Here is a 27049-nt window from a genome sequence, read left to right on the forward strand (position 1 = left end):
AAAAATTCCCAAAAATCCGATTTCCAAAATACTTCTGGTCCTAAGCATTTTGGATAAGGAAGACTCAACCTGTACATTGTCAGTGGCAAACGCAGGATTTCTAAAGGGGGGTTTCCAAATGGAATCCACAATCTCCCACTTGGCGGAACATGGAATACAGTATTAATATTTAACACAATATATGGCCTATAGTGTAGGCTGCATCAAACATATTTAAATAATATAAATAAGATAAGTAATCAGGAAGAGGTTACTTATAGTCAAGCAAGCTGCCATCCCCCCAGAAAATGATGAATATGAAGCCGACTCCACTATCCACCCCTCCCCTGCGTATTAAACACCCCATACCACCCTGAAAGTCATGTACCGGGACCCCTTCCTTAAGCCCAATGCCCCCTTTTATAGTTTAGTGTTCTCCCTCCCGCCCCATCTCCCATCATCTGTGCGGTAAGGGCAGGGACGGCCCGACGCATACGTGGGCTACGCAGCCGCGTTGAGCACCAGGCAGTAGAGGGCGCTGCTGCAGACAGTAAGTCACAGTGACTCACTCTCTACAGCAGCGGTGGCCAGCAAGCGGCACGCACTGACGTCTCCAGCGGCAGTGACTATCTTAAATTCGGTGCTAGCCGTGAGCCAATCAGAGCTCGCGGACCGGCAGCTGAGGCTCCTGATTGGCTGCTGGACCACGAGCTCTGATTGGCTCACGGGCCGGCGGCAAATTGAAGATAGGCACCGCCGCTGGAGACGGAGGGGTAGGAGAGGCGCACGCTGCGCTCTACTCCCCTCACAGCAGCAGGTGAGAAGCAGTGAGCATCACTTTTTGTTGTCGGCACTGTGGGGACATGTGTATCAGCACTGGGGGCATATCTGGCACTGTGGGAGGCACTTTGGGGGCATGTGTATCAGCACTGGGGGCATATCTGGCACTGTGGGAGGCACTTTGGGGGCATGTGTATCAGCACTGGGGGCATTTCTGGCACTGTGGGGCATGTGTATCTGCACTGGGGGCATATCTGGCACTGTGGGGATATATGTATCTGCACTGGGGGCATATCTGGCACTGTGGGGATATATGTATCTGCACTGGGGGCATATCTGGCACTGTGGAGGCATGTGTATCTGCACTGGGGGCATATCTGGCACTGTGGAGGCATGTGTATCTGCACTGGAGGCATATCTGGCACTGTGGAGGCATGTGTATCTGCACTGGGGGCATATCTGGCACTGTGGGGATATATGTATCTGCACTGGGGGCATATCTGGCACTGTGGGGATATATGTATCTGCACTGGGGGCATATCTGGCACTGTTCACTGTGGGGGCATGTGTATCTTCTCTGGGGGCATATCTGGCACTGTTCACTGTGGGGGCATGTGTATCTGCACTGGGGGCATATCTGGCACTGTGGAGGCATATGTATCTGCACTGGGGGCATATCTGGCACTGTGTAGGCATGTGTATCTGCACTGGAGGCATATCTGGCACTGTGGAGGCATATGTATCTGCACTGGAGGCATATCTGGCACTGTGGAGGCATATGTATCTGCACTGGGGGCATATCTGGCACTGTGGAGGCATGTGTATTTGCACTGGGGGCATATCTGGCACTGTGGAGGCATGTGTATCTGCACTGGGGGCATATCTGGCACTGTGTAGGCATGTGTATCTGCACTGGAGGCATATCTGGCACTGTGGAGGCATATGTATCTGCACTGGGGGCATATCTGGCACTGTGGAGGCATGTGTATCTGCACTGGGGGCATATCTGGCACTGTGGGGATATATGTATCTGCACTGGGGGCATATCTGGCACTGTGGGGATATATGTATCTGCACTGGGGGCATATCTGGCACTGTGGGGATATATGTATCTGCACTGGGGGCATATCTGGCACTGTGGGGATATATGTATCTGCACTGGGGGCATATCTGGCACTGTGAGGATATGTGTATCTGCACTGGGGGTATATCGGGCACTGTGCACTGTGGAGGCATGTGTATCTGCACTGGGGGCATATCTGGCACTGTGGAGGCATGTGTATCTGCACTGGGGGCATATCTGGCACTGTGGGGATATATGTATCTGCACTGGGGGCATATCTGGCACTGTGGGGATATATGTATCTGCACTGGGGGCATATCTGGCACTGTGGGGATATATGTATCTGCACTGGGGGCATATCTGGCACTGTGAGGATATGTGTATCTGCACTGGGGGTATATCGGGCACTGTGCACTGTGGAGGCATGTGTATCTGCACTGGGGGCATATCTGGCACTGTGGAGGCATGTGTATCTGCACTGGGGGCATATCTGGCACTGTGGGGATATATGTCTCTGCACTGGGTCTTCTTCCTGGTAGCTACTCTCCTGTTAGCTACTCTCTGGTCCAGTGCACTGATTGAGGGCTCAGATCAACACACAGCAAACTTGGTAGAAGAAGCTGCTATCACTGGGCATGTGCAGCAGCTCTGCTCTGTTCCTTAAACTGCATGATGTGGCAGCAGCTCTAGTAACCGTATTATATACTGTTGCTGTTGTTGTTATAATTTGAGCCACTTGTCAAGAGGAGGGGGTTTCTGGGCAACCAGAAACCCCCCCTGCGTTTGCCTATGATTGTGTAGGGTTAAAATGTTTATTAATGATACACTAATTAGTATAATACTGTATATATGTGTGTGATTACAACATGAGTAATTGTTATTAACAACTGCATTGTATTCTCCCAGGCTACAGATATTACCAAGAAACCAGAGCAAGGAAACAATGCGATCAGGTAGAGTACAATGTTGGGTTAGCGGATTTTCCTAGCTCATCGGCACTACACTGTAAATCTCAGAGTAACAATACAGTTGTCTAGTATTTGGGTTCTACATGCAAAAGCAGACAGTAATTTGCCTGCATGCAAAAAAAAATAATAATAATATATATATATATATATATATATATGAAAAAGATAAAGTCGCGCATTTAGAACAATATAGTCTCTCAGATATATCCGTCCAAATGTATTATTGCTGCAATCCTCCTTCAGGAGTAAACCTGTACTCCTCAGCACATGTGAAAAAAGAGAAAACAATGGAGGGCGCAATGGTGAGTGTAATCATCAAAAGTGCTTTACTGGCAAAGTATTCACTCACATACATTGAAAGTAAAAGGTAACCAGCGCAGTGTAGACAGCTCGTGTAGCCTCCGGATGGCGTACACTGATGTGTAACGTTGCTCAAGGATTACCAATAGCCGCTCTGGACATCCAGCCGCACGGACAACAAACGGACTTCACACGCCGCTCATCTGGGCACTGGGTACGCGTCACAAGTCCTGCTGGTCACGCACAACGCGTTTCGTCACGGGACGATGTATTTGCACCCCTTGCACTGTCCTCTTGATCTACTACTCTTATGTTCAAAAGTTGCATGTGTAATCTGGGCTGCTTTATCATTCAGGCCATTCTGGCACCAGGGCTGTCTTAACAGCAGTGTAGAACCCCGGTGGGAGGGCAGCCTTGCTTGACTGCAGATATCTCCAGTTCCTAAAAAAAAGATTTCTTAGCTTTCAATTGGATAAATAATTAGAGGGTCCCATCTTTTATGAGGTACTGGGGACTTGGAGATCAGAGGAGCCAGAACAATCCACCAATCAAAATACAGATGGAGCCTCGCTCATCTAGCCTTCTCTGGTGCACCTAGCTGCACCAAGGTTTATTATCATAAGCCTTTCATCTATTGTTCTCAGCTGCAATACAATACAGAGAGAACAATACAGCAGGGTCTTAAATCATTACAGCAGGGGATTAGGTTCCGACAGCACTGGCTCAGTTAATCCTATTAAAGGGATAGATGAGCAGGGCTGTATAAACTGTATACCAGGCGTGTGGAGCTGGAACAGGGACCAACTGCTGGAAGGCTGATATCTCTGGATTTGCGCATAGTGGAAGCAAGCTGCCAGTGTCCACCAAAAGCAGAGAGTCCCAGCTTCTGGAGTATACCAGAAAAACTCTAAATCAGACATAACCCGAGATATCAGGCTGGGAAGAACAATTAACAGGCTTGGATTGTGACCAATGCTTTGAATTCGGATATCTCACATTTTTGGCTCATATGTGCACTGCAGAGGTTAGTACCTACAAAACATTTTGGGGGTCATTCTGACCTGTTTGCTGGCTGCTTTTTATCGCAACCCGAGCGAACGGGTACCCACTGCACATGTGCCGGTGCCGTAGTGCGCCGGCACATGCCAGATGGCCTGCAAGCTGGGCTGCAATCGCCTCTGACTGATTGACAGGCAGAGGTGGTCTCTGGGCGGGAGGGGGCGGAACGGCAGCGTTTGGCCGCTGTTTTGTGGGCGCGGTCCGGCCAACGCAGGCATGGCCGGACCGAGCGGGGAGTGGCCCGCAGCCGCTGCGTGATGTCATACGCAGCCGCTGCGGGCCAGGGATCGACGAGTTGCTACCGGCCAGCACGCTAAGGCTGCGCTGGTCGGGAGCTACTCTTGAAATGCAAAGGCATCGCCGCTGTGCGATGCCTTTGCACTTCTGCAGGGGGGGGGGGGGGGCGGCACTGACATGCGGGGCGGACTAGCCCTGTGCTGGGCGTCCCCCCGCATGTCAGTGTGAATGATCATAGCTGTGCTAAGTTTTCCTTTTACAGTCTGTAGTGTTTGAAGAAGAAAACTTTATTCAGACTCCGTAGCAGTTTGCAAAAACCACAAAAACTGCTACTGATAAAATCGCATGCTGGGGGCTGCCCAGCACAGGTGGTAAATAGAGGTTTATCAGAAAGTGGTAAATAGATGTTGACCCCTGTATACGCAGTCAGGCTGCATGTACAGGTGCACCGCCGCCATGTTTCCCGTTGCAGGAACACAGGCAACGTCATCCGGCCACCTCAGAAACGGCCATGACACACCTGCATTTTCTGCACCACTCCCCCCAACGCTACGTTGCCGCCCCTGACCGCCTGATGCATGTCAATCTCTATGCAATCGCATGTTTCCAGGATGCGATCACATAAAGTCTGTGCATGTGCTATGCGAGCGCTGCACATGCGCAGATGGCCAAAACATGGCCATTTGCAATTATTGCAAAATTGCTATCAACTCTGAATAGTGCCCAAAACGCGTTACAGTACTTCTGCAAAAATGTGTCAAACATGTAACTTTCTCTAGTTTTATCATAATAACATTATACACTCAATGTGGTTCCTTTAGAAACTAGGATGGTAATTCAGACCAGTTTGCTGCTGTGAGTTTTTGCATAGCGGGCGATCAGGTCCAAACTGCGCATGCATATGCACCGCAATGCGCAGGCGCATTGCACGGGCACAAAGCAGATCGGCGCTCAGCGATGAGTTTGTGCGACGGATCCGTTCGCACGGGCGATTGCAAGGAGATTGACAGGAAGAAGGCGTTTGTGGGTGTCAACTGACCAATTTCAGGGATTGTCTGGAAAAACACAGGCGTGTCCATGCGTTAGCAGAAGGGTTCCTGACGTCAATTCCGGTCCCAGACAGGCTGATGTGATTGCAGCGGCTGAGTAAGTCCTGGGATAGGCAGAGACTGCACAAAATCAGTTTGTGCAGCTCTGCTACACATGCATTCGCACACTTGCACAGCAAAAATACATTCCCCCTGTAAGCGGTGACTCTCTGATCGCAGCAGTGCAAAAATCGTTTGCTAGCGATCAGGTCTGAATTAGGCCCTAGAGACGAAAAGAAAGGACAATTTTTTAAATTGTATATTTTAACTTTAAAGCAACATTATAAAGCATAATATTTTGTCACAGAAGCAAATAAATTGGTGGCCACTGCTGCCAATCACATAGCGATTGAATGGTCGTGCACGCACGATGCGAATGCTGTGCATGCGCAGACGCGACAAAATCATCCATTCTACTTATTCGCAGCAGCAGCGACTGGTGCTGAAGAGGACCAAAAATCATGAAACTGTTGAATTCTCAGTAGTAAAGTAAAATAGCAATAATAGTATGTTTCAGCAAAAACATAAATACATTTACTTTTCTTTATTTTTTTGTGGTTGTGGGGTGGCGAAAGAAAGTCAGGTGGGGTTGTGTGGGAAGAGAACCTCATGGATATTAAAGCAATATCTTACAGAAATCTAGGGATCCATATACTAAATAAATGTTGATGTATAATCCACGGGCCCAATTCAGACCTGATCACTGGTGTGCGTTTTGGCACAGCGGACGATTATCGAATGATTGCGCATGTGTATGCAGCGCAATGCACATGCGCAATGGGCAGCAGCAGCAACAGGATGGTGCGAAAATTTCGATTGCACGGGCGTTCGCAAGGTGATTGACAGGAAGAGGCCGTTTGTGGGTGGTAACTGACCATTTCTCTGACGTCCTAAGTGGATGCTGGGGACTCCGTCAGGACCATGGGGAATAGCGGCTCCGCAGGAGACAGGGCACAAAAGTAAAAGCTTTAGGATCAGGTGGTGTGCACTGGCTCCTCCCCCTATGACCCTCCTCCAAGCCTCAGTTAGGTTTTTGTGCCCGGCCGAGAAGGGTGCAATCTAGGTGGCTCTCCTAAAGAGCTGCTTAGAGTAAAAGTTTTATTAGGTTTTTTATTTTCAGTGAGTCCTGCTGGCAACAGGCTCACTGCAACGAGGGACTTAGGGGAGAAGAAGTGAACTCACCTGCGTGCAGGATGGATTGGCTTCTTAGGCTACTGGACACTAGCTCCAGAGGGACGATCACAGGTACAGCCTGGATGGGTCACCGGAGCCGCGCCGCCGACCCCCTTGCAGATGCTGAAGAGAGAAGAGGTCCAGAAATCGGCGGCTGAAGACTTCTCAGTCTTCATGAGGTAGCGCACAGCACTGCAGCTGTGCGCCATTGCTCTCAGCACACTTCACACCAACGGTCACTGAGGGTGCAGGGCGCTGGGGGGGGCGCCCTGGGCAGCAATGAAAATACCTATACTGGCTAAAAATACATCACATATAGCCTCTGGGGCTATATGGATGTATTTAACCCCTGCCAGGTTGTCAGAAAAACGGGAGAAGAAGCCCGCCGAAAAGGGGGCGGGGCCTATTCTCCTCAGCACACAGCGCCATTTTCCCTCACAGAACTGCTGGTGGGAAGGCTCCCAGGCTCTCCCCTGCACTGCACTACAGAAACAGGGTTAAAACAGAGAGGGGGGGCACTTATTTGGCGATATGATTATATATTAAGATGCTATAAGGGGAAAACACTTATATAAAGGTTGTCCCTGTATAATTATAGCGTTTTGGTGTGTGCTGGCAAACTCTCCCTCTGTCTCCCCAAAGGGCTAGTGGGGTCCTGTCCTCTATCAGAGCATTCCCTGTGTGTGTGCTGGGTGTCGGTACGTGTGTGTCGACATGTATGAGGACGATGTTGGTGAGGAGGCGGAGCAATTGCCTGTAATGGTGATGTCATCTCTAGGGAGTCGACACCGGAATGGATGGCGTATTTAGGGAATTACGTGATAATGTCAACACGCTGCAAGGTCGGTTGACGACATGAGACGGCCGGCAAACAAATTAGTACCTGTCCAGGCATCTCAAACACCGTCAGGGGCTTTAAAACGCCCATTTACCTCAGTCGGTCGACACAGACACAGACAGGGACACTGACTCCAGTGTCGACGGTGAAGAAACAAACGTATTTTCCTTTAGGGCCACACGTTACATGTTAAGGGCAATGAAGGAGGTGTTACATATTTCTGATACTACAAGTACCACAAAAAAAGGTATTATGTGGGGTGTGAAAAAACTACCTGTAGTTTTTCCTGAATCAGATAAATTAAATGAAGTGTGTGATGATGCGTGGGTTTCCCCCGATAGAAAATTATTGGCGGTATACCCTTTCCCGCCAGAAGTTATGGCGCGTTGGGAAACATCCCTTAGGGTGGATAAGGCGCTCACACGCTTATCAAAACAAGTGGCGTTACCGTCTCCAGATACGGCCGCCCTCAAAGAGCCAACTGATAGGAGGCTGGAAAATATCCTAAACAGTATATACACACATACTGGTGTTATACTGCGACCAGCGATCACCTCAGCCTGGATGGGCAGCGCTGGGGTGGCTTGGTCGGATTCCCTGACTGAAAATATTGATACCCTTGACAGGGACAGTATTTTATTGACTATAGAGCATTTAAAGGATGCATTTCTATATATGCGAGATGCACAGAGGGATATTTGCACTCTGGCATCAAGAGTAAGTGCGATGTCCATATCTGCCAGAAGATGTTTATGGACACGACAGTGGTCAGGTGATGCAGATTCCAAACGGCACATGGAAGTATTGCCGTATAAAGGGGAGGAGTTATTTGGGGTCGGTCCATCGGACCTGGTGGCCAAGGCAACAGCTGGAAAATCCACCTTTTTTACCCCAAGTCACATCTCAGCAGAAAAAGACATCGTCTTTTCAGCCTCAGTCCTTTCGTCCCCATAAGGGCAAGCGGGCAAAAGGCCAGTCATATCTGCCCAGGGATAGAGGAAAGGGAAGAAGACTGCAGCAGGCAGCCCATTCCCAGGAACAGAAGCCCTCCACCGCTTCTGCCAAGTCCTCAGCATGACGCTGGGGCCGTACAAACAGGTGCGGTGGGGGGTCGTCTCAAGAGTTTCAGCACGCAGTGGGCTCACTCGCAAGTGGACCCCTGGATCCTACAAGTAGTATCCCAGGGGTACAGATTGGAAATTCGAGACGTCTCCCCCTCGCAGGTTCCTGAAGTTTGCTTTACCAACGTCTCCCTCCGACAGGGAGGCAGTATTGGAAACAATTCACAAGCTGTATTCCCAGCAGGTGATAATCAAAGTACCCCTCCTACAACAAGGAAAGGGGTATTATTCCACACTATATTGTGGTACTGAAGCCAGATGGCTCGGTGAGACCAATTCTAAATCTGAAATATTTGAACACTTACATACAAAGGTTCAAATCAAGATGGAGTCACTCAGAGCAGTGATAGCGAACCAGGAAGAAGGGGACTATATGGTGTCCCTGGACATCAGGGATGCTTACCTCCATGTCCCAATTTGCCCTTCTCACCAAGGGTACCTCAGGTTCGTGGTACAGAACTGTCACTATCAGTTTCAGACGCTGCCGTTTGGATTGTCCACGGCACCCCGGGTCTTTACCAAGGTAATGGCCGAAATGATGATTCTTCTTCAAAGAAAATGGACGATCGCCTGATAAGGGCAAGGTCCAGAGAACAGTTGGAGGTCGGAGTAGCACTATCTCAAGTAGTTCTACGACAGCACGGGTGGATTCTAAATATTCCAAAATCGCAGCTGTTTCCGACGACACGTCTACTGTTCCTAGGGATGATTCTGGACACAGTCCAGAAAAGGGTGTTTCTCCCGGAGAAGAAAGCCAGGGAGTTATCCGATCTAGTCAGGAACCTCCTAAAACCAGGAAAAGTGTCAGTGCATCATTGCACAAGGGTCCTGGGAAAAATGGTGGCTTCTTACGAAGCGATTCCATTCGGCAGATTTCACGCAAGAACTTTTCAGTGGGATCTGCTGGAAAAATGGTCCGGATCGCATCTTCAGATGCATCAGCGGATAACCCTGTCTCCAAGGACAAGGGTGTTTCTTCTGCGGTGGCTGCAGAGTGCTCATCTACTAAAGGACCGCAGATTCGGCATTCAGGACTGGGTCCTGGTAACCACGGATGCCAGCCTGAGAGGCTGGGGAGCAGTCACACAGGGAAAAAATTTCCAGGGAGTGTGATCAAGTCTGGAGACTTCTCTCCACATAAATATACTGGAGCTAAGGACAATTTACAATGCTCTAAGCTTAGCAAGACCTCTGCTTCAAGGTCAGCCGGTATTGATCCAGTGGGACAACATCACGGCAGTCGCCCACGTAAACAGACAGGGCGGCACAAGAAGCAGGAGGGCAATGGTAGAAACTGCAAGGATTCTTCGCTGGGCGGAAAATCATGTGATAGCACTGTCAGCAGTGTTCATTCCGGGAGTGGAAAACTGGGAAGCAAACTTCCTCAGCAGGCACGACCTCCACCCGGGAAAGTGGGGACTTCATCGGGAAGTCTTCCACATGATTGTGAACCGTTGGGAAAGACCAAAGGTGGACATGATGGCGTCCCGCCTGAACAAAAAACTGGACAGGTATTGCGCCAGGTCAAGAGACCCTCAGGCAATAGCTGTGGACGTTCTGGTAACACCGTGGGTGTACCAGTCGGTGTATGTGTTCCCTCCTCTGCTTCTCATACCCAAGGTACTGAGAATTATAAGACGTAGAGGAGTAAGAACTATACTCGTGGCTCCGGATTGGCCAAGAAGGACTTGGTACCCGGAACTTCAAGAAATGCTCACAGAGGACTCATGGCCTCTGCCGCTAAGAAGGGACTTGCTTCAGCAAGTACCATGTCTGGTGCCTCCAGTGGCACTGTGGGATCTCAACGTAGTTCTGGGATTCCTCAAATCACATTGGTTTAAACCGCTCAAATCTGTGGATTTGAAATATCTCACATGGAAAGTGACCATGCTGTTGGCCCTGGCCTTGGCCAGGCGAGTGTCAGAATTAGCGGCTTTGTCTCACAAAAGCCCATATCTGATTGTCCATTCGGACAGGGTAGAGCTGCGGACTCGTCCCCAGTTTCTCCCTAAGGTGGTGTCAGCGTTTCACCTGAACCAGCTTATTGTGGTACCTGCGGCTACTAGGGACTTGGAGGACTCCAAGTTGCTAGATATTGTCAGGGCCCTGAAAATATAGGTTTCCAGGACGGCTGGAGTCAGGAAAACTGACTTGCTGTTATCCTGTATGCACCCAACAAACTGGGTGCTCTTGCTTCTAAGCAGACGATTGCTAGTTGGATGTGTAGTACTATTCAGCTTGCACATTCTGTGGCAGGCCTGCCACAGCCAAAATATGTAAATGCCAATTCCACAAGGAAGGTGGGCTCATCTTGGGCGGCTGCCCGAGGGGTCTCGGCTTTACAACTTTGCCGAGCTGCTACTTGGTCAGGGGCAAACACGTTGAAAAATTCTACAAATTTGATACCCTGGCTGAGGAGGACCTGGAGTTCTCTCATTCGGTGCTGCAGAGTCATCCGCACTCTCCCGCCCGTTTGGGAGCTTTGGTATAATCCCCATGGTCCTGACGGAGTCCCCAGCATCCACTTAGGACGTCAGAGAAAATAAGAATTTACTTACCGATAATTCTATTTCTCGTAGTCCGTAGTGGATGCTGGGCGCCCATCCCAAGTGCGGATTGTCTGCAATACTTGTACATAGTTATTGTTACAAAAATCGGGTTATTATTGTTGTGAGCCATCTTTTCAGAGGCTCCGCTGTTATCATGCTGTTAACTGGGTTCAGATCACAGGTTGTACGGTGTGATTGGTGTGGCTGGTATGAGTCTTACCCGGGATTCATAATCCTTCCTTATTGTGTACGCTCGTCCGGGAACAGTGTCCTAACTGAGGCTTGGAGGAGGGTCATAGGGGGAGGAGCCAGTGCACACCACCTGATCCTAAAGCTTTTACTTTTGTGCCCTGTCTCCTGCGGAGCCGCTATTCCCCATGGTCCTGACGGAGTCCCCAGCATCCACTACGGACTACGAGAAATAGAATTATCGGTAAGTAAATTCTTATTTTTCTGGTTTTGTCCAGAAAAACGCAGGCATTCCCAAGCGTTTTCTGGGAGGGTGTGTGACGTTAGCTCCGACCCTGATCAGCCTGATTTCTTCGCACTGAAGGAGTAAGTCCTGGGATACGCACAGACTGTACGGGCTTAAAAGACCGGAAAAAAAACATTCGATGGTGAGTGAGGTGCGAACGGATTTGCAGCTGTCCGCTGTGTGCCGTAGTTTTCGCACGGCGTACGCATGCATTCACACACTTGCACGGGGCGGATTTTCACTCCCCCTGGACGGTGACTATCTGATCGCAGACCTCTGCATATTTGCAGCACAGCGATCCAGTCTTAGTTAGGCCCTATATTTGAACAGTGGAGGTAATTCAGAGTTGATCGCAAAAGCAAATCTGTTAGCAGGTGGGCAAAACCATGGAAGTCATTCCTAGTTGATCGTAGCTGTGCTAAATTTAGCACAGCTACGATCAGGCACTCAGACATGCGGAGGGACGCCCAGTACAGGGCTAGTCCGCCCCGCATGTCAGTGCCGCCCCCTCCCCCCCCCCCCCACTGCAGAAGTGCAAAAGCATCGCACAGCGGCGATGCTTTTGCATTTCAGGAGTACCTCCCGGCCAGCGCAGCTTCTGCAGCTGGTCGGGAGAACCTCTTTGTTGCCCGGGTTGCATCGGCTGCATGACGTCATGCAGCCGCCGTGGCCCCCCCCCCCACACACACACCAATGGTCCAGCCATGCCTGCATTGGCCGGACAGCGCCCCCTAAACGGCAGCTTAACGCAGCTGTCCAGCCCCCTCCCGCCCAGCAACCGCCTCTGCCTGTCAATCAGGCAGAGGCAATCGCTAGGCAACGACGGCCTGGCATGCACCAGCGCACTGCAGCACCAGCGCATGCGCAGTTTTGACCCCCCCATGTGCACTGCAGGTGTGGCAGATATAACATTTGAAGAGAGAGTTAAGGCCCATACACACTTGCCGATAAAATGAGCGATGTCGCTCATTTTCCCCCTTCCTGAGTGACGTTGCTCATTTTATCGATAAGTGTGTAGGCTGCCAGCGACGACCGATGCGCAGCCCTGCCGGTCGGCAACGATTGTTGCTGTCGCCAGTGCATGCATGCAGGATCTGGACTGTCATCCACGACCTGAATGCAGGGCTGGCGGAGGCGTAACGTCGCTGAGCGATATGAGCGGTCATATAGCTCAGTGTGTACAGTCGGTTGCCGACCGGCCGGCCCGGGAGGGGAAACATTAGACGACGTCACTCACAGAGCGACATCGTCTAATGTGTACGGACCTTAAGATTTGGGTGGGATATTTTGTTTCTGTGCAGGGTAAATACGGGCTGCTTTATTTTTACAATGCAATTCAGATCTCAATTTGAACACACCCCACCCAAACCTAACTCTCTCTGCACATGTTATATCTGCCCCACTTGCAGTGCACATGGGGGGTAATTCCAAGTTGATCGCAGCAGGAATTTTGTTAGCAGTTGGGCGAAACCATGTGCACTGCAGGGGAGGCAGATATAACATGTGCAGAAAGAGTTAGATTTGGGTGGGTTATTTTGTTTCTGTGCAGGGTAAATACTGGCTGCTTTATTTTTACACTGCAAATTAGATTGCAGATTGAACACACCACACCCAAATCTAACTCTCTCTGCACATGTTAAATCTGCCTCCCCTGCAGTGCATATGGTTTTGCCCAACTGCTAATAAAATTCCTGCTGCGATCAACTTGGAATTACCCCCATGGTTTTGCACAACTGCTAACAAATTTGCTGCTGCGATCAACTTTGAATTACCCCAGTGTTAGAACAATGGGGGTAATTCCAAGTTGATTGCAGCAGGATTTTTGATAGCAATTGGGCAAAACCATGTGCACTGCAGGTGGGGCAGATATAACATGTGCAGAAAGAGTTAGATTTGGGTGGGTTATTTTATTTCTGTGCAGGGTAAATACTGGCTGCTTTATTTTTACACTGCAAATTAGATTGCAGATTTAACACACCCCACCCAAATCTAAAGCGCCCTACACATTAGGCGATGTGCCGCCGAGGTGCCCGACGGGCGATACGGCCGACGGGCGACCCGGCAGCGGGGGGGCAGTGACGGGGGGAGTGAAGTTTCTTCACTCCCCCCATCACCCGGCTCCATAGACGTGCAGGCAAATATGGACGATCTCGTCCATATTGGCCTGCATGCACAGCCGACATGTCACCAGCGATGAACGAGCGCGGGGCCGCGCATCGTTCATCGCTGGTGACTCCACACTGCACGATATGAACGTTATCTCGTTCATTAATGAACGAGATCGTTCATATCGTGCAGTGATATCGGCATGTGTGTAGGGCCTATTGCTCTCTCTGCACATGTTATATCTGCCTCCCCTGCAGTGCACATGGTTTTGCCCAATTGTAACAAAAATCCTGCTGCGATCAACTTGGAATTATCCCCAATAGGTCCTTGAATGGAGGACCTTTAGGAGACCGGCATATTGAAGGAAGACCATAGACACAACATGTACAATTTGTAGGATTCATTTTTGAGGCATGAGGTATTTTTTCCACTACAGTCAAGTGCCAGAGTTTGCTAATGACCAATTGCAAGAATGGAGAAAATAAAAATTTTACATCCTCACTAAACACTATATAATATATGTCACATTTTATAATCAACAACATACTGTATATAAGACATTGTGAGGCACATTTCACTTTTACAGAATAATGCCCCACGTAAGATTATACCTAGAATTGTCTAAGAATTGTAACAATTATTTGTTTCTTCTTTCTAGGTTTGTTAATAATCTCCAAGAAATGTTAAACGTGACGGTGGCTGGTCAAAATATTGGAGAAGTTCTACCATTCAGCATTTCCAATTATACTATGTTAACTTTAGGAATGTAAGTACTGTAGATTATAAGTAACAATAAACTGTAATGACTTTGTGTTGTATACAGGTATATTTCACACATATATTACATTTTGTTTCTATTTTACTGTATACAGTGTAATAATGTCTTCCGGTGCTAATGTGAGAATCTCAGTGGTGGCTGCTGCCCCTGGGCTGCAGCTCCAACCACACATTACAGGGGTTCAGCACATATAAACATACATGTGATGTTGTATGTAATATATGTTCTGGCTTGCCTATCCCAGGGATCAGCAGCTACCGTTGTGTCTGTCACTGACCTGCCAGCTGCCAAAGCACGGGAGACACCACTCAGCTTGTCATCTATAAGCCCCACCCCTACTTCTGTGAGACCTTCGTCACAGACTCTGATACTTACCAATCCGTACGTTGTCAGGATTCCGTGCAGATTGCCAGGGAGTTTGCCGTTTGGTGCGTTCAGTCACTGTGTCTCCTGCTGCTGAGTCTGCTGGGGTCTTCCACCCAGGGCCGGCTCCAGACCTACTAGCACCCTGAGCGAAAAATGTAAAAAGCGCCCCCTACCCCTCTAATGCGCGCGCCGAAGGCGCGTGCGCTCCTGGGAAAGTGGGCGTGGCTTCGAAACTTTATATTATTAAACTCTATATATTTATTTTCACGCACCCCTCTACACACACACACACACACACACACACACTTAGTCTTAGCAGCCTTACACATATTGCCCACAGTAGTGTTCCTTACCTTATAATGTCCCCAGTATAGTGTCAGATACACAAAACATTCCAGTAACATGCTACACTTACACCCCCAACAGTGCAGTGCCAGATGAACATGACCCCAGCAGTGCAATGCCAGATACACATTATATGCCCCCAGCAGTGCCATATCAGATACACATTATATGCCCCCACAATGCTGCCAGATGCACATTAAATGCCCCCACAATGCTGCCAGATGCACATTAAATGCCCCCACATTGCTGCCAGATGCACATTAAATGCCCCCACAGTGCTGCGCTGCCAGATGCACATTAAATGCCCCCACAGTGCTGCGCTGCCAGATGCACATTAAATGTCCCCACAGTGCTGCGCTGCCAGATACACCAATGCCCCCACAGTGCTGCCAGATACACCAATGCCCCCACAGTGCTGCCAGATACACCAATGCCCCCACAGTGCTGCCAGATACACCAATGCCCCCACTGTGCTGCCAGATACACAAATGCCCCCACAGTGCGGCGCTGCCAGATACACAAATGCCCCCACAGTGCTGCGCTGCCAGATACACCAATGCCCCCACAGTGCGGCGCTGCCAGATACACAAATGCCCCCACAGTGCGGCGCTGCCAGATACACAAATGCCCCACAGTGCGGCGCTGCCAGATACACAAATGCCCCCACAGTGCTGCGCTACCAGATACACAAATGCCCCCACAGTGCTGCGCTACCAGATACACAAAGGCCCCCACAGTGCTGCGCTGCCAGATACACAAATGCCCCCACAGTGCTGCGCTACCAGATACACAAATGCCCCCATAGTGCTGCGCTGCCAGATACACAAATGCCCCCATAGTGCTGCCAGATACACAATAAATGCCCCCACAGTGCTGCGCTGCCAGATACACATTAAATGCCCCCATAGTGCTGCCAGATACACAATAAATGCCCCCACAATGCTGCCAGATACACATTAAATGCCCCCACAGTGCTCCCAGATACACATTAAATGCCCCCACAGTGCTGCCAGATGCACCAATGCCCCCACAGTGCTGCCAGATGCACCAATGCCCCCACAGTGCTGCCAGATGCACCAATGCCCCCACAGTGCTGCCAGATGCACCAATGCCCCCACAGTGCTGCCAGATGCACCAATGCCCCCACAGTGCTGCCAGATACACCAATGCCCCCACAGTGCTGCCAGATACACCAATGCCCCCACAGTGCGGCGCTGCCAGATACACAAATGCCCCCACAGTGCTGCGCTGCCATATACACAAATGCCCCCACTGCCAGATAACCGGATCCCAGTGCAGCGGGGATGGGCAGTGCGCAGTGTGCCGAGGTCTGGGAGCTTAGCTCCCGGCACCTCAGCTACATGCAGGCAGAGAGCTACGGCAGCAGGGACAAGCATCCCGAGCTGCCGTACACCCGTCCCACCCACAACCCCGGGCTCACTCACCGCGATCTTGATGTTTGTCCGCGACGCGGCGTGGCTCTCCCCTCCATTCCCAGCCACCAGTCGTCTCAAATATGGCGCCGGTCCGTGAGCCAATCAAAGCTCGCGGCCGGCAGCCAATCAGGGGCCGTTGCTGCCAGTCCGCGAGCTGTGATTGGCTGGTGGCTGGCACCATATTAGAAATGGGCAGCCGCCCTTAAATAGCCGGCGCCCTGTTCGGCCGCTCCAGACGAACGTGTCTGGAGCCGGCCCTGCTTCCACCTATGTCACTGTGGAGAGGAGTCGGGTAACTCCGACATCCTCACTTCCAAATCTGCCGTCCGGTCGATCTGCTACCCAGTCAGCTGACAGTGGTACTACCAATAGGAGCTCAACTCCAGGTGCATCAGTGGTCTCAACCAATCAGCAACAAGTAAAACCTATAAAAGGACTTCTTGTTTTGTTGACAGATTACCAGTGCAACGTTGTTCACAGTTCTTACTGTGTGCAGAGACTCTGTGCTGCACAGTATGTAAATCCTGTGTCTGCCTTAGGGAGACCTTGTATTCAACTCGAGACCCTCTAGCTATTCCAGTTCCAGCCTGTATTGTAGCAATTCTGGTTCCAGCCCGCATTCAAGCAATTCCGGTTCCAGGTACACAGATTTCAACATCAAACGTGACAAGGAGTTCCCAGCAGCTTGTAGACCAAGTGAAAGTCTCCTTAACAACGTGCCTGAAGTGGTCACCAAGCTAGGCTTTCCCTTACACAGTTTTCTGGAGAACACTGTAACGTGGCATTTTGGATGCAGATCAATCTGCAATTACACACAGAATATATTCATCCTGCATATCAATTTAATCAGCAGAAGCTGCACATGTGTCCTATTTCATTACTTTGTGTCTAATCCACATTTCCATGGGAAAAATGTAAAAAAAAGACGCTTGGCGCTACCAAGTACCGCCACATCATGGCATGACTTGAAGGGCTGTTTAGCGTGACTGCAGCAAGGATGTAAGAGGACATAACTCTATGTAAACTTTATTCAGTATAATTTTATTAACAAATCTGCATAGTTGTTTAAAATTTACAGAATTAGGTTTTTAAATAGCTATTATTTTACATAATTTGATAATACATTCTTTTTACCATTTTGGCAACATTTTTGGACACATTGCCCAGTTAAGTGGTTAAGAAGACATATTTTCAGTAACATATTCCATTTATTTTTAATATTCAACTTATCTACTGCATGTGTGATGTATTTGTAGTATTAAGGACATGACTGCACTATGCAAAACACTCCAGGGGTTATTCAGATGTGGTTGGAGGTGCGCTATGCATTGCAAAGTACCTATTATCGGTACTTTGCGCATGCACAGGACCCTTTCTGCATGAGCGTTGATGGGTCCTGCGATATTACAGGCAGTCCGGCGTCAGACTGTCAGTGAATGACAGTCTGATGCCATTGCGGGGTGGAGGTGGCGACGGCCTCCATTTCACAAAACCGAGGCGTGTCGCCACCATTTAGGGGGAGGGAAGAATCCAGGGAGCTCTGTGGTTGCACACAGACTTCCTGGCCTCTGCTATGGGCGGCTTGTGAGTGGATGCCGAAAGCCGCACGATAGTGAGTCAGTGATACAATGCCTGTATCGTAGGATGAAAGTTGGATCACTACTGCAGCAGGAGCAGTCTGCTTGTAATAGACACCTTCTGCTGCATTACCATACAGAGCTATCACTGCTGCTTCCAAGGAAGTGATAGCAACTCCAATGGGTGGTATTTATGTGACCGCCGGTCAGCTGACCGACAGTCACATGACCTCCTCCACCAGCCCGACGAGTCACTATCCCGATGGTCGGCATGCCGACCAACAGGGACTATTTCCACTCGTGGGTGTCCACGATACCCATAGAGTGGGAATAGAACCCGTGGCGACCGCAGGTCGCCACCGAGCCCGCAAGGGGCTTGCTGCACTCGCCCCTCCCCGCCGGGATCCCGGCGTAGTACTGACCGCCGATCAGCAGTACTACACCCACTCCAACAACATCTGAATCAGGCCCTCTATGCAGTTTAAATAATCATCTGTTTATTTGTATCAATTATTTTATTTTATATAGAAAAGAAATAAAAGGTGTTACTGAAAGTGGGAATAACTGTTCTGTGCAGTCATTAAAATTTGGTTTTGGAAGCTCTTACACGATAATCATTAACGAGGTTAGTAGCTTATACAGTATCTCTAAATAAATGCACCCCAGACTGACTAATAACATGTATCAATTTATTTATTTGCTTATATAATATAGTGTTTCAGTAGTCTCACTTGTTCCTAGTGAATTGATAGGCTGCATTCTCATAAATATTGGTTTAATTAACAAAATAGCTGCTTCCATTTTATGCAAGTGGCAGGTACACTTTGAAGAGCAAATACAGCTACCATTTTTATATATTAATGGCTATGTATTACTAAGCAGCATGATATACAAGAATTAATAAAACTGTTTTATATAACTCACATTATTGTGTAGATCAAGATCTCTTTTACCCGTCTGCTGCAAGTTAAAAGAGAATGTACAATATACCCAAATGATACTTTACAGTATAGGGTTAGCAGATGCGTTTTAACGGGGGCTCCTGTGCAGACCAGGGCTGTCTTTTCATATGGGCTCCATGGGCTCTTGACCAAGGGTCCCAGGAGTATAAGAGCCCTAGACTGATAGCTGAGGGTCCCCTCTTTCCAGGGGTACCAGATATTTGAAAATCGGTCCTGGGGAACTGGAGATATCCGACTTCAAAGCAGTGGTCCCCATCCAAGCTTGTTAATTGCTCTACCCAGCCAGATATCTCAGGTTCTATCTGACTTAGAATTCTCATGAGGTACACTCCAAAAGCTGGGACTCTGCCCTTTTGGTGGACACTGGTAGCTTGTCTCATGCCCAAAACCAGAGATATCAGCCATCAAGCAGCTGGTCCCTGCTCCAGCTCCACACACCTGGTATGCAGATTTATATTTCAGCTGGTGGATTGCCCTGGCTCCTAAACTCTGATCCCCAAGTCCCCAGTATCTCCTGAAAGATGGGACGCTCTAGTTTTTTTTTTATCCCATTCAAAGCTAAGAAATCTATTTTCAGGAACTTGAGATATCTGCAGTCAAGCAAGCTGCCCTCCCAGCAGAAAATGATGAATATTAAGTCCACTCCACTATCCACCTCTCCCCTACATATTTCACACCCCCTACCACCCTGGAAGTCATTTACCAGGGCCCCTTCATTTATCCCAATGCCCCTTTCTACAGTTCAGTGTTCTCCCTCCTGCCCTATCTGTGCAGTAAAGGAGTAATTAGCAGAAATTACTGCTCCAAGTCCCACATGCTGAGCGGAAGATAGAACACCCCCTACCGCCCTTGGAACATCAAAGCTGCCGCTGATAGCACCCCTGCCGCTGGAAGATGGGTAGGGGCCCCAGTGCATGGCTGTACCCAGGGGCCTACTGAGAGTTTCTATACAAAACTCTATCTCAATACCACACAACTTATGCGCTTCAATTAAATGAATAACACGTTTGTACTTTGTGTTAGTCCTCATGAGCAGTGGCGTCAGAATGGGGGGGGGTAAGGGGCAGCTTGCCCCCCCAAATATGACAGAGGCGCAGGGGGGTGCTTACCTCTGGATCCTTGCAGGCGGCATCTCCTTTAAAAACAACCTGCTACCGCAGGGTGCTGTGTCCTCCTATCTTCGTTCGTTGTGTCCTAGTCGCCGCTGGCTGTCTCTCCTTCACAGTTGCATTACTGGGAGGAGGCGTGGCTATTGTCTCGGGATGTCCTAGCCTGGCCATGCCTCCTCCCACTAATGCAACTGTGAAGGAGAGACAGCCGTGGCAGCTAGAACACAACAAAGATAGGAGGACACAGCACCCTGCGGTAGCATGCTGTTTTTAAAGGAGATGCCGCCTGCAAGGATCCAGAGGTAAGCTCACCCCTGTGCCTCTGTCATATTTGGGGGGGCAAGCTGCCCCTCGCTCCCCCCCCCCCCCTTCTGATGCCACTGCTCATGAAGACTAACACAAAGTACAAACGTGTTATTCATTTAACTGAAGTACATAAGTTTTGTGGTATTGAGACAGAGTTTTGTATAGAAACTCTCAGTAGGCCCCTGGGCACGGCAATGCACTGGGGCCCCTACCCATCTTGGATCTGCAGGTAAGTGCTTATCTGCACAGTGGAGGGGGGCTAAAAAGGTAGAGGAGGCCGGCACCATGGGGGCGCCAAAATAAATTTTTTCTACTCCCCCCCCAAACCTAAGAACATTCCGGCGCCCCTGCTCATGAGTGACTTTTTTAAAAAATGTATATGTCTTGATGATGTTATTTTTCAAGTTTTAAATATATGTGAGTAAAGTTTTACATAAGATCCGTGCCTTTATTTCTGCCAACTTAAGTACTGTATGTCACAGTAGTAGTCATTCACTCTGTATCAGTACTGCAGTTGTAAATCAAATACAGTTTGCACTCAGCTTTTTTTGGTCCAAAATATACACCATAACACCAATATTGTAATAATATGAAAACAGTTAAATAGTATACATAGGTGGTATCAATACAAATATTGTAAATCACAAGTTAAAATAAAGGGGTAATTTTTTGAAGTTGGTTTCATACAGATAGCCAAGAGGAGAATAATGAACATTTTTGAAAAAGAAAAAAAAAATCATTTCATTTCACGTATAAATAAAACATGGGCAGTATGAAAATACATAATATTAAGCGACCCTTCAAATTAGAAGCTTTAAATAAAATTGGAGATATAAACCTCTATAAAAGTAATGGTGAAAGTAAAAACTAGCAGTCAATGTACTAATATCCAAACTGGCAGTCTACAGTATACAGTATATTCATGCTCAAACTGGCGTATGCCCTGCAATTTTTTTTTTTTTAAAAAGAAACCCTCAGTGAGCAACTTATACATTATTTTCTGTTTTGATACAGTTAAATATATCCTGTTCAAAACATCTCAAAATTCAGGTTTACCTGTATTCAGAACTATTCAGAGACATGGAGGTTTAAAAATGTATTACATTATACCAGTGGTTCTCAAACTGTGTGCCGTGGCACCCTGGGATGCCTCAAGACACTTGCAGGGGTACTTGGGATTGGGGGTCAAGGACCAATTAAAATTATTTATGGTCAATGTAATGGGCAGCTAGTGCTGGTGGCTGTCAATTATAAAATATGTGGGCAATCAGAAGCAAATCTTGTCCCTCATCACACAATTGAACCTAAGGATGACATATAAACACAATTGACTTGAGTTTAATCTTTCTTTCCAAATTTCTCAATAAGAAACTTTTTACCTAGAGGTGCAGTTAAAAGAATTCTGATGCCTTAGGGCGCTGTGATTCAAAAAAGTTTGGGAACCACTGTCTTACACCATAATTGTGGCCCTAAATGTGTGGAGTTTGCATATTCTCCCTGTGCTTGTGTGGGTTTCCTCTGGGTGCTCTAGTTTCCTCCCACAATCCAAAAATATATTGGTAGGTTAATTAGCTCCTGACAAAACATGAACACTAGTGTGTATGCATGCAGTAGCGGATCTTGCCACGGGCAAGCAGGACTTTTGCCCGGGGCGCCGCCTCCCGGAGGGCGCAGGGCGCCATCCGGAGGGCGCCGCACCAGGGCAAGATCCGCTGCTGCTCAGCTGTGCCCCCCGCTGCCCGCTGCCCCCCGCTGCTGCTGGCCGCTGTGAAGGGAAACTAGGCGCGTACGCGTCTAGTTTCCCTTCGTGGACAGGTCCTGTACTGTGCGGTGTGCGATGACGTCATCGCGCACCGCACATCATTTCAGTCTGTACAGGGGGCGTAAATGACCACGCCCCCTGCACGAAGCCACGCCCCCTATTGCCACCCAGGGCGCACAGAGCCCCAGAACCGGCCCTGTATGCTTGTACATGTGTTTAGGGCAGACTAGATGGGCCAGGTGGTTCTTATTTGCCATCAAATTCTATGTTTCTATACAAATAACCTTTTTCTTCTTTTCACCTAGTGCGCAACTAACATGTCTATTGAATATGTTGAGGATATTAAAGCCAACACCGTTCATATGGCTCTTCAGATTCCTCAGTATTTCCTTATGACTGCCGGGGAAGTTGTCTTCTCAGTTACAGGGCTGGAATTCTCATACTCTCAGGTGTGTAGAAATAGACATTTTTAGGGGTACAAAGAAGAAGAAGAAAAAAAAGGGGGGGGCAAGGCAAAGGGAAAACATGGGGAATCCATCAATACAATATAGTCAAATAGTACAATAGACCAACATTTGAAAAAGGTCATAAAACAATACAGAGTAGTACACATTTAAAATACACACAGACTATGGAGAATTGCTTCCATTTAAACTGAATGGGTGTGGATAAGATAAGTGACGTTAATGAACTAACAAGGCACTGCCAATTACATATTCATGCCAAGGAAATCACATAGGGTTCTATTCATGAAGCAGTATAAAGTGTGGAGAAGTGAGCCAGTGGAGAAGTTATCCATTGCAACTAACTGGCGTTGAAGTAACCCTTATAATTTGCATACTATAAAATTATACAGAGCAGCTGATTGGTTGCCATGGGCAACTTCTCCACTGGCTCACTTCTCCACTTTTTTCACTGCTTCATTAATAGACCCCATAATGAAATGGGAAGCTGAGGCTAAGTAAGGTACAGATTCGATTTCCATAACCAAATGGTATTGACCCTTATAAAAACTTTAAGTAGGGGAGGATTCTGCCTATCATTTTAGAGAATGTACTTCATAAATGTTACCTCAAAGCTGATTGATTACTATGGGCAACTTCTCCATTGGTCCACTTCTCCTTTCTTTTCACTACTTGATACATCAACCCTATTGTTTTTATGTGCCAAAAGTACAAAGATTCCAACCAAAAAAACTACTGCAACAATAGCTATTACAACAATACTGCCTGTTTAAGGGAAACTTATGATTTGAAAATAGTTTTAATGACTTTATTTTGGGTGCACATTACAATTTTCTATTACCAATTCATAGCTCCTAACAATTGAAGATACCTTTTAAAGGGTATCTGTATTTATTGTTTGATTATTCTAATAGGTGTGGTGTAGTATTCCCTATTTGCATGCACATACTGTTCTATGTTTTTAATTCTTGTAGCATTGCTTGGGAGCAGCTGCTGGAATTGCAATGCTGAAATATCATGGCAACCTGACAAGTATGACACACTAAATGTGATGGCACTGGGACATACTGTCAGTACTTCCTGCGGCACCCTAGGGATTAAACTTCCCTAGTAGCCTCTCTATTACCCTTAGGTCCATAGACAGCTCATAATACTGCAGGACTAAACTGATTGAAATAGGATATATTTGCAGGAGCCCTTGGTTGCACATCCAATTGTTGAATATTGTATTTGCTTTGAGCTGGTGTAGATCAGGCATTGTTCTATGGTGCATCTTCATTTTGCATCTTCAAGTTTTTAGGCACATCTTCCTGAAACAAAGAAATCTGCCAAGTTTACTAAACAATGGGCCTGATTCAGACCTGATAGCAGCAGCAAATTTGTTAGCTAATGGGCAAAACTATGTGCACTGCAGGGGGGGGGGGGGGGGGGAGGGGGCAGATATAGCATGTGCAGAGAGAGTTTGATTTGGGTGGGTTATATTGTTTCTGTGCAGGGTAAATACTGGCTGCTTTATTTTTACACTGCAAATTAAATTTCAGTTTGAACACACCCCACCCAAATCTAACTCTCTCTCTGCACATGTTATATCTGCCCCCCCCCCCCCCCTGCACACGGTTTTGGCCATTAGCTAACAAATTTGCTGCTGCGATCAGGTCTGAATTAGGCCAATGTCTCAAGGTCCCCAAACTCACATGATTCTTTTTAGCCCTACATACTGTATAACATATCCCTTATCTTGCTCTCCTGCATCTTCCCAGTGGAGCAGACCAATTGTGACTATATACTGTATAACAATATTGACCATTTGGCTTTCTGACAGGCACCATCCAACATGAAATCCGTACTTCAGGCCGGATGGCTGCTAACAGTGGCTGTAGGTAATATCATTGTCCTTATTGTGGCTGGAGCTGCTGGTCTTAGTGAACAGGTAAGAAATATTTATTTATGACTGACAAGCATGAACAATGAATACAGCCAACTGCTTCATGCAGTATACAGAGTAAATATATATATATATATATATTTTTTTATTTTATTATGTAGGCAAATATTTGGCATGGATTGCGAGGGAGGGGGGGGGGGGGGAATCAGGGGGACTTGGACTGAACACCCTAATTCTAAACATATCAAGAGGTGCTACTATGCTGAGACTTGTATTTCCACATAGAAAATAAAAAGAGAAAATGCAGAGAAACACTGCTAATCAGAATAATTAGTACTAAACACTAATCAACATAATAATAATAATAATAATAATAATAATAATATACTTACAATAATTATAATAAACCCACCTTGTCATGGTTGGTGGGCCCATATTTTTGCCAAAATTGTGCTAAGCATCTCAATTTTACTCTGTGTTATATTGCAGAGTATATTGTAAATATTCTGATTAGGAGTGTTTAGTACTTAGAGTGTACACCTGCATGTTCTCCTTTTTTTCTATTATAGTAATACTTGCTATTTTATTTTCCATACCAAATACAAAAGACTTTTCATTATTGCTATCAATCCAGATTCATTCAAAGTGTGAATTTTTAATAATATCAAAAGCTAACAGAAAAAAAAAACGTCTTGGAGATTCTAAGCCTATTGAAAACAATCAGGATTGTCCTAAACAAATAATTATGTTGGTGGCAAAAAACATGGGATCCGGATTGAAAGTCGACAGTAACTAGGTCGACAATGTCTAGGTCGACCACTATTGGTCGACAGTAACTAGGTCGACATGGTGTCTAGGTCGACAGGGTCTTTAGGTCGACATGTTCTAGGTCGACAGGTCAAAAGGTCGACATGAGTTTTTCACAATTTTTTCTTTTTTTTAACCTTTTCATACATAACAATCCACGTGGACTACGATTGGAACGGTATTCTGTGCCGAGCGAAGCGGTAGCGGAGCGAAGGCACCATGCCCGAAGCATGGTGTGCTAAGCGAGCCATGCGAGGGGACGCAGTGCACTAATTGGGGTTCCCGGTCACTCTACGAAGAAAATGACACCAAAATAACATTAAAAACTCATGTCGACCTTTTGACCTGTCGACCTAGAACATGTCGACCTAAAGACCCTGTCGACCTAGACACCCTGTCGACTTTGTTACTGTCGACCAATAGTGGTCGACCTAGACATTGTCGGCCTAGTTACTGTCGACTTTCAATACCACACCCAAAAAACATATGGCACACTGCTAGTCTGATTTACCAATACTGGAACATCAGTGTCCAAATGGTGTTTTGCTACAACAGGGCATTTGATCTAAAATATATACAGTATGTATATTATCTTTTTGTGCATATTGTACGTCTTATAGTTATTTATTTAAATAAACAGTACTTAATTGCATTAACAAAGCTTCAATGACAATACAGGATACATCCGCATTTGTTGTCATTACTAGAACTGGTAATCTATGAGGACTGTACATGTAATAATTACATAATGTATTTATCCTGAATGTTTTCACAGTGGGCGGAGTACGTACTCTTTGCTGCTCTCCTAGTGGCTGTATGCATTATCTTTGCAATCATGGCCTATTTTTACACCTACAACGATCCTGCCGTTATTGAGGCCCAGTTTGATTCTGACGGAAAGAAAAAGAAAGAGAAAGAGAAGGAAATAGAGGCTATGGGCGTTGAACTTGAAATTAATGATGGATCTTACTCACAAACCAAAATGTAACATGACTGCCCTTGTCAGACTATGTAAATATTGCAACAAGTCCTTCAGGAGAGAACCACACCAGCTGCAGCACAAGCTTTGTTTACAGAACAGATGACTAGAAGTCGGTTGACTTATCAAACAAGTAAAGGAAAACAATCCATCTTTGGAGATTTCAAATTGTTTTCATTAACTGCATAAAATAACATTATGTTGATCGTTTTAGATTACTATGTGCAGGAGACAAATAAAAATATATGTTGTATTTTTATCTTTGGATTTTTCACTTCCATTTTAATACATTTTATGAATTGCAATCATCTTTACACCATTTGTTATAAACAATTTAAATGAAAAAAAACGTTACCAGGATTATGCCAGATTTTGTATAATGCCCAAAATTACATACAATACTTTAGAACTGCGGCCCGAAATACACAGATGCATTTACCTTGTTATGACACCATAGACCTTTCTCTCTGAAAATTCATGATAGCACATAATAAAGGCACTGTACTAAGTTGGTGATATTTGAAAATAATTTGCTAA

The 27049-nt window shown here is 47.1% G+C and overlaps 1 protein-coding gene across 1 annotated transcript in view; it reads left to right on the forward strand.

Moving 5' to 3' along the window:
- The window catches only part of SLC15A1 (solute carrier family 15 member 1), a 127961-nt gene extending 101222 nt beyond the window's left edge, over window positions 1–26739 (forward strand). The window contains exons 19-24 of the mRNA XM_063950765.1: window positions 2729–2775; window positions 14395–14502; window positions 18767–18863; window positions 22683–22826; window positions 24664–24771; window positions 26309–26739. Coding sequence (XP_063806835.1) covers window positions 2729–2775; window positions 14395–14502; window positions 18767–18863; window positions 22683–22826; window positions 24664–24771; window positions 26309–26521 — 717 coding nt within the window. The 3' untranslated portion in view covers window positions 26522–26739. The remainder of the gene's footprint in view (window positions 1–2728; window positions 2776–14394; window positions 14503–18766; window positions 18864–22682; window positions 22827–24663; window positions 24772–26308) is intronic.
- The last annotated feature ends 310 nt before the right edge of the window (window positions 26740–27049 follow it).

This window comes from Pseudophryne corroboree, chromosome 2, assembly GCF_028390025.1.
Source record: "Pseudophryne corroboree isolate aPseCor3 chromosome 2, aPseCor3.hap2, whole genome shotgun sequence".
NCBI lineage: Eukaryota > Metazoa > Chordata > Amphibia > Anura > Myobatrachidae > Pseudophryne > Pseudophryne corroboree.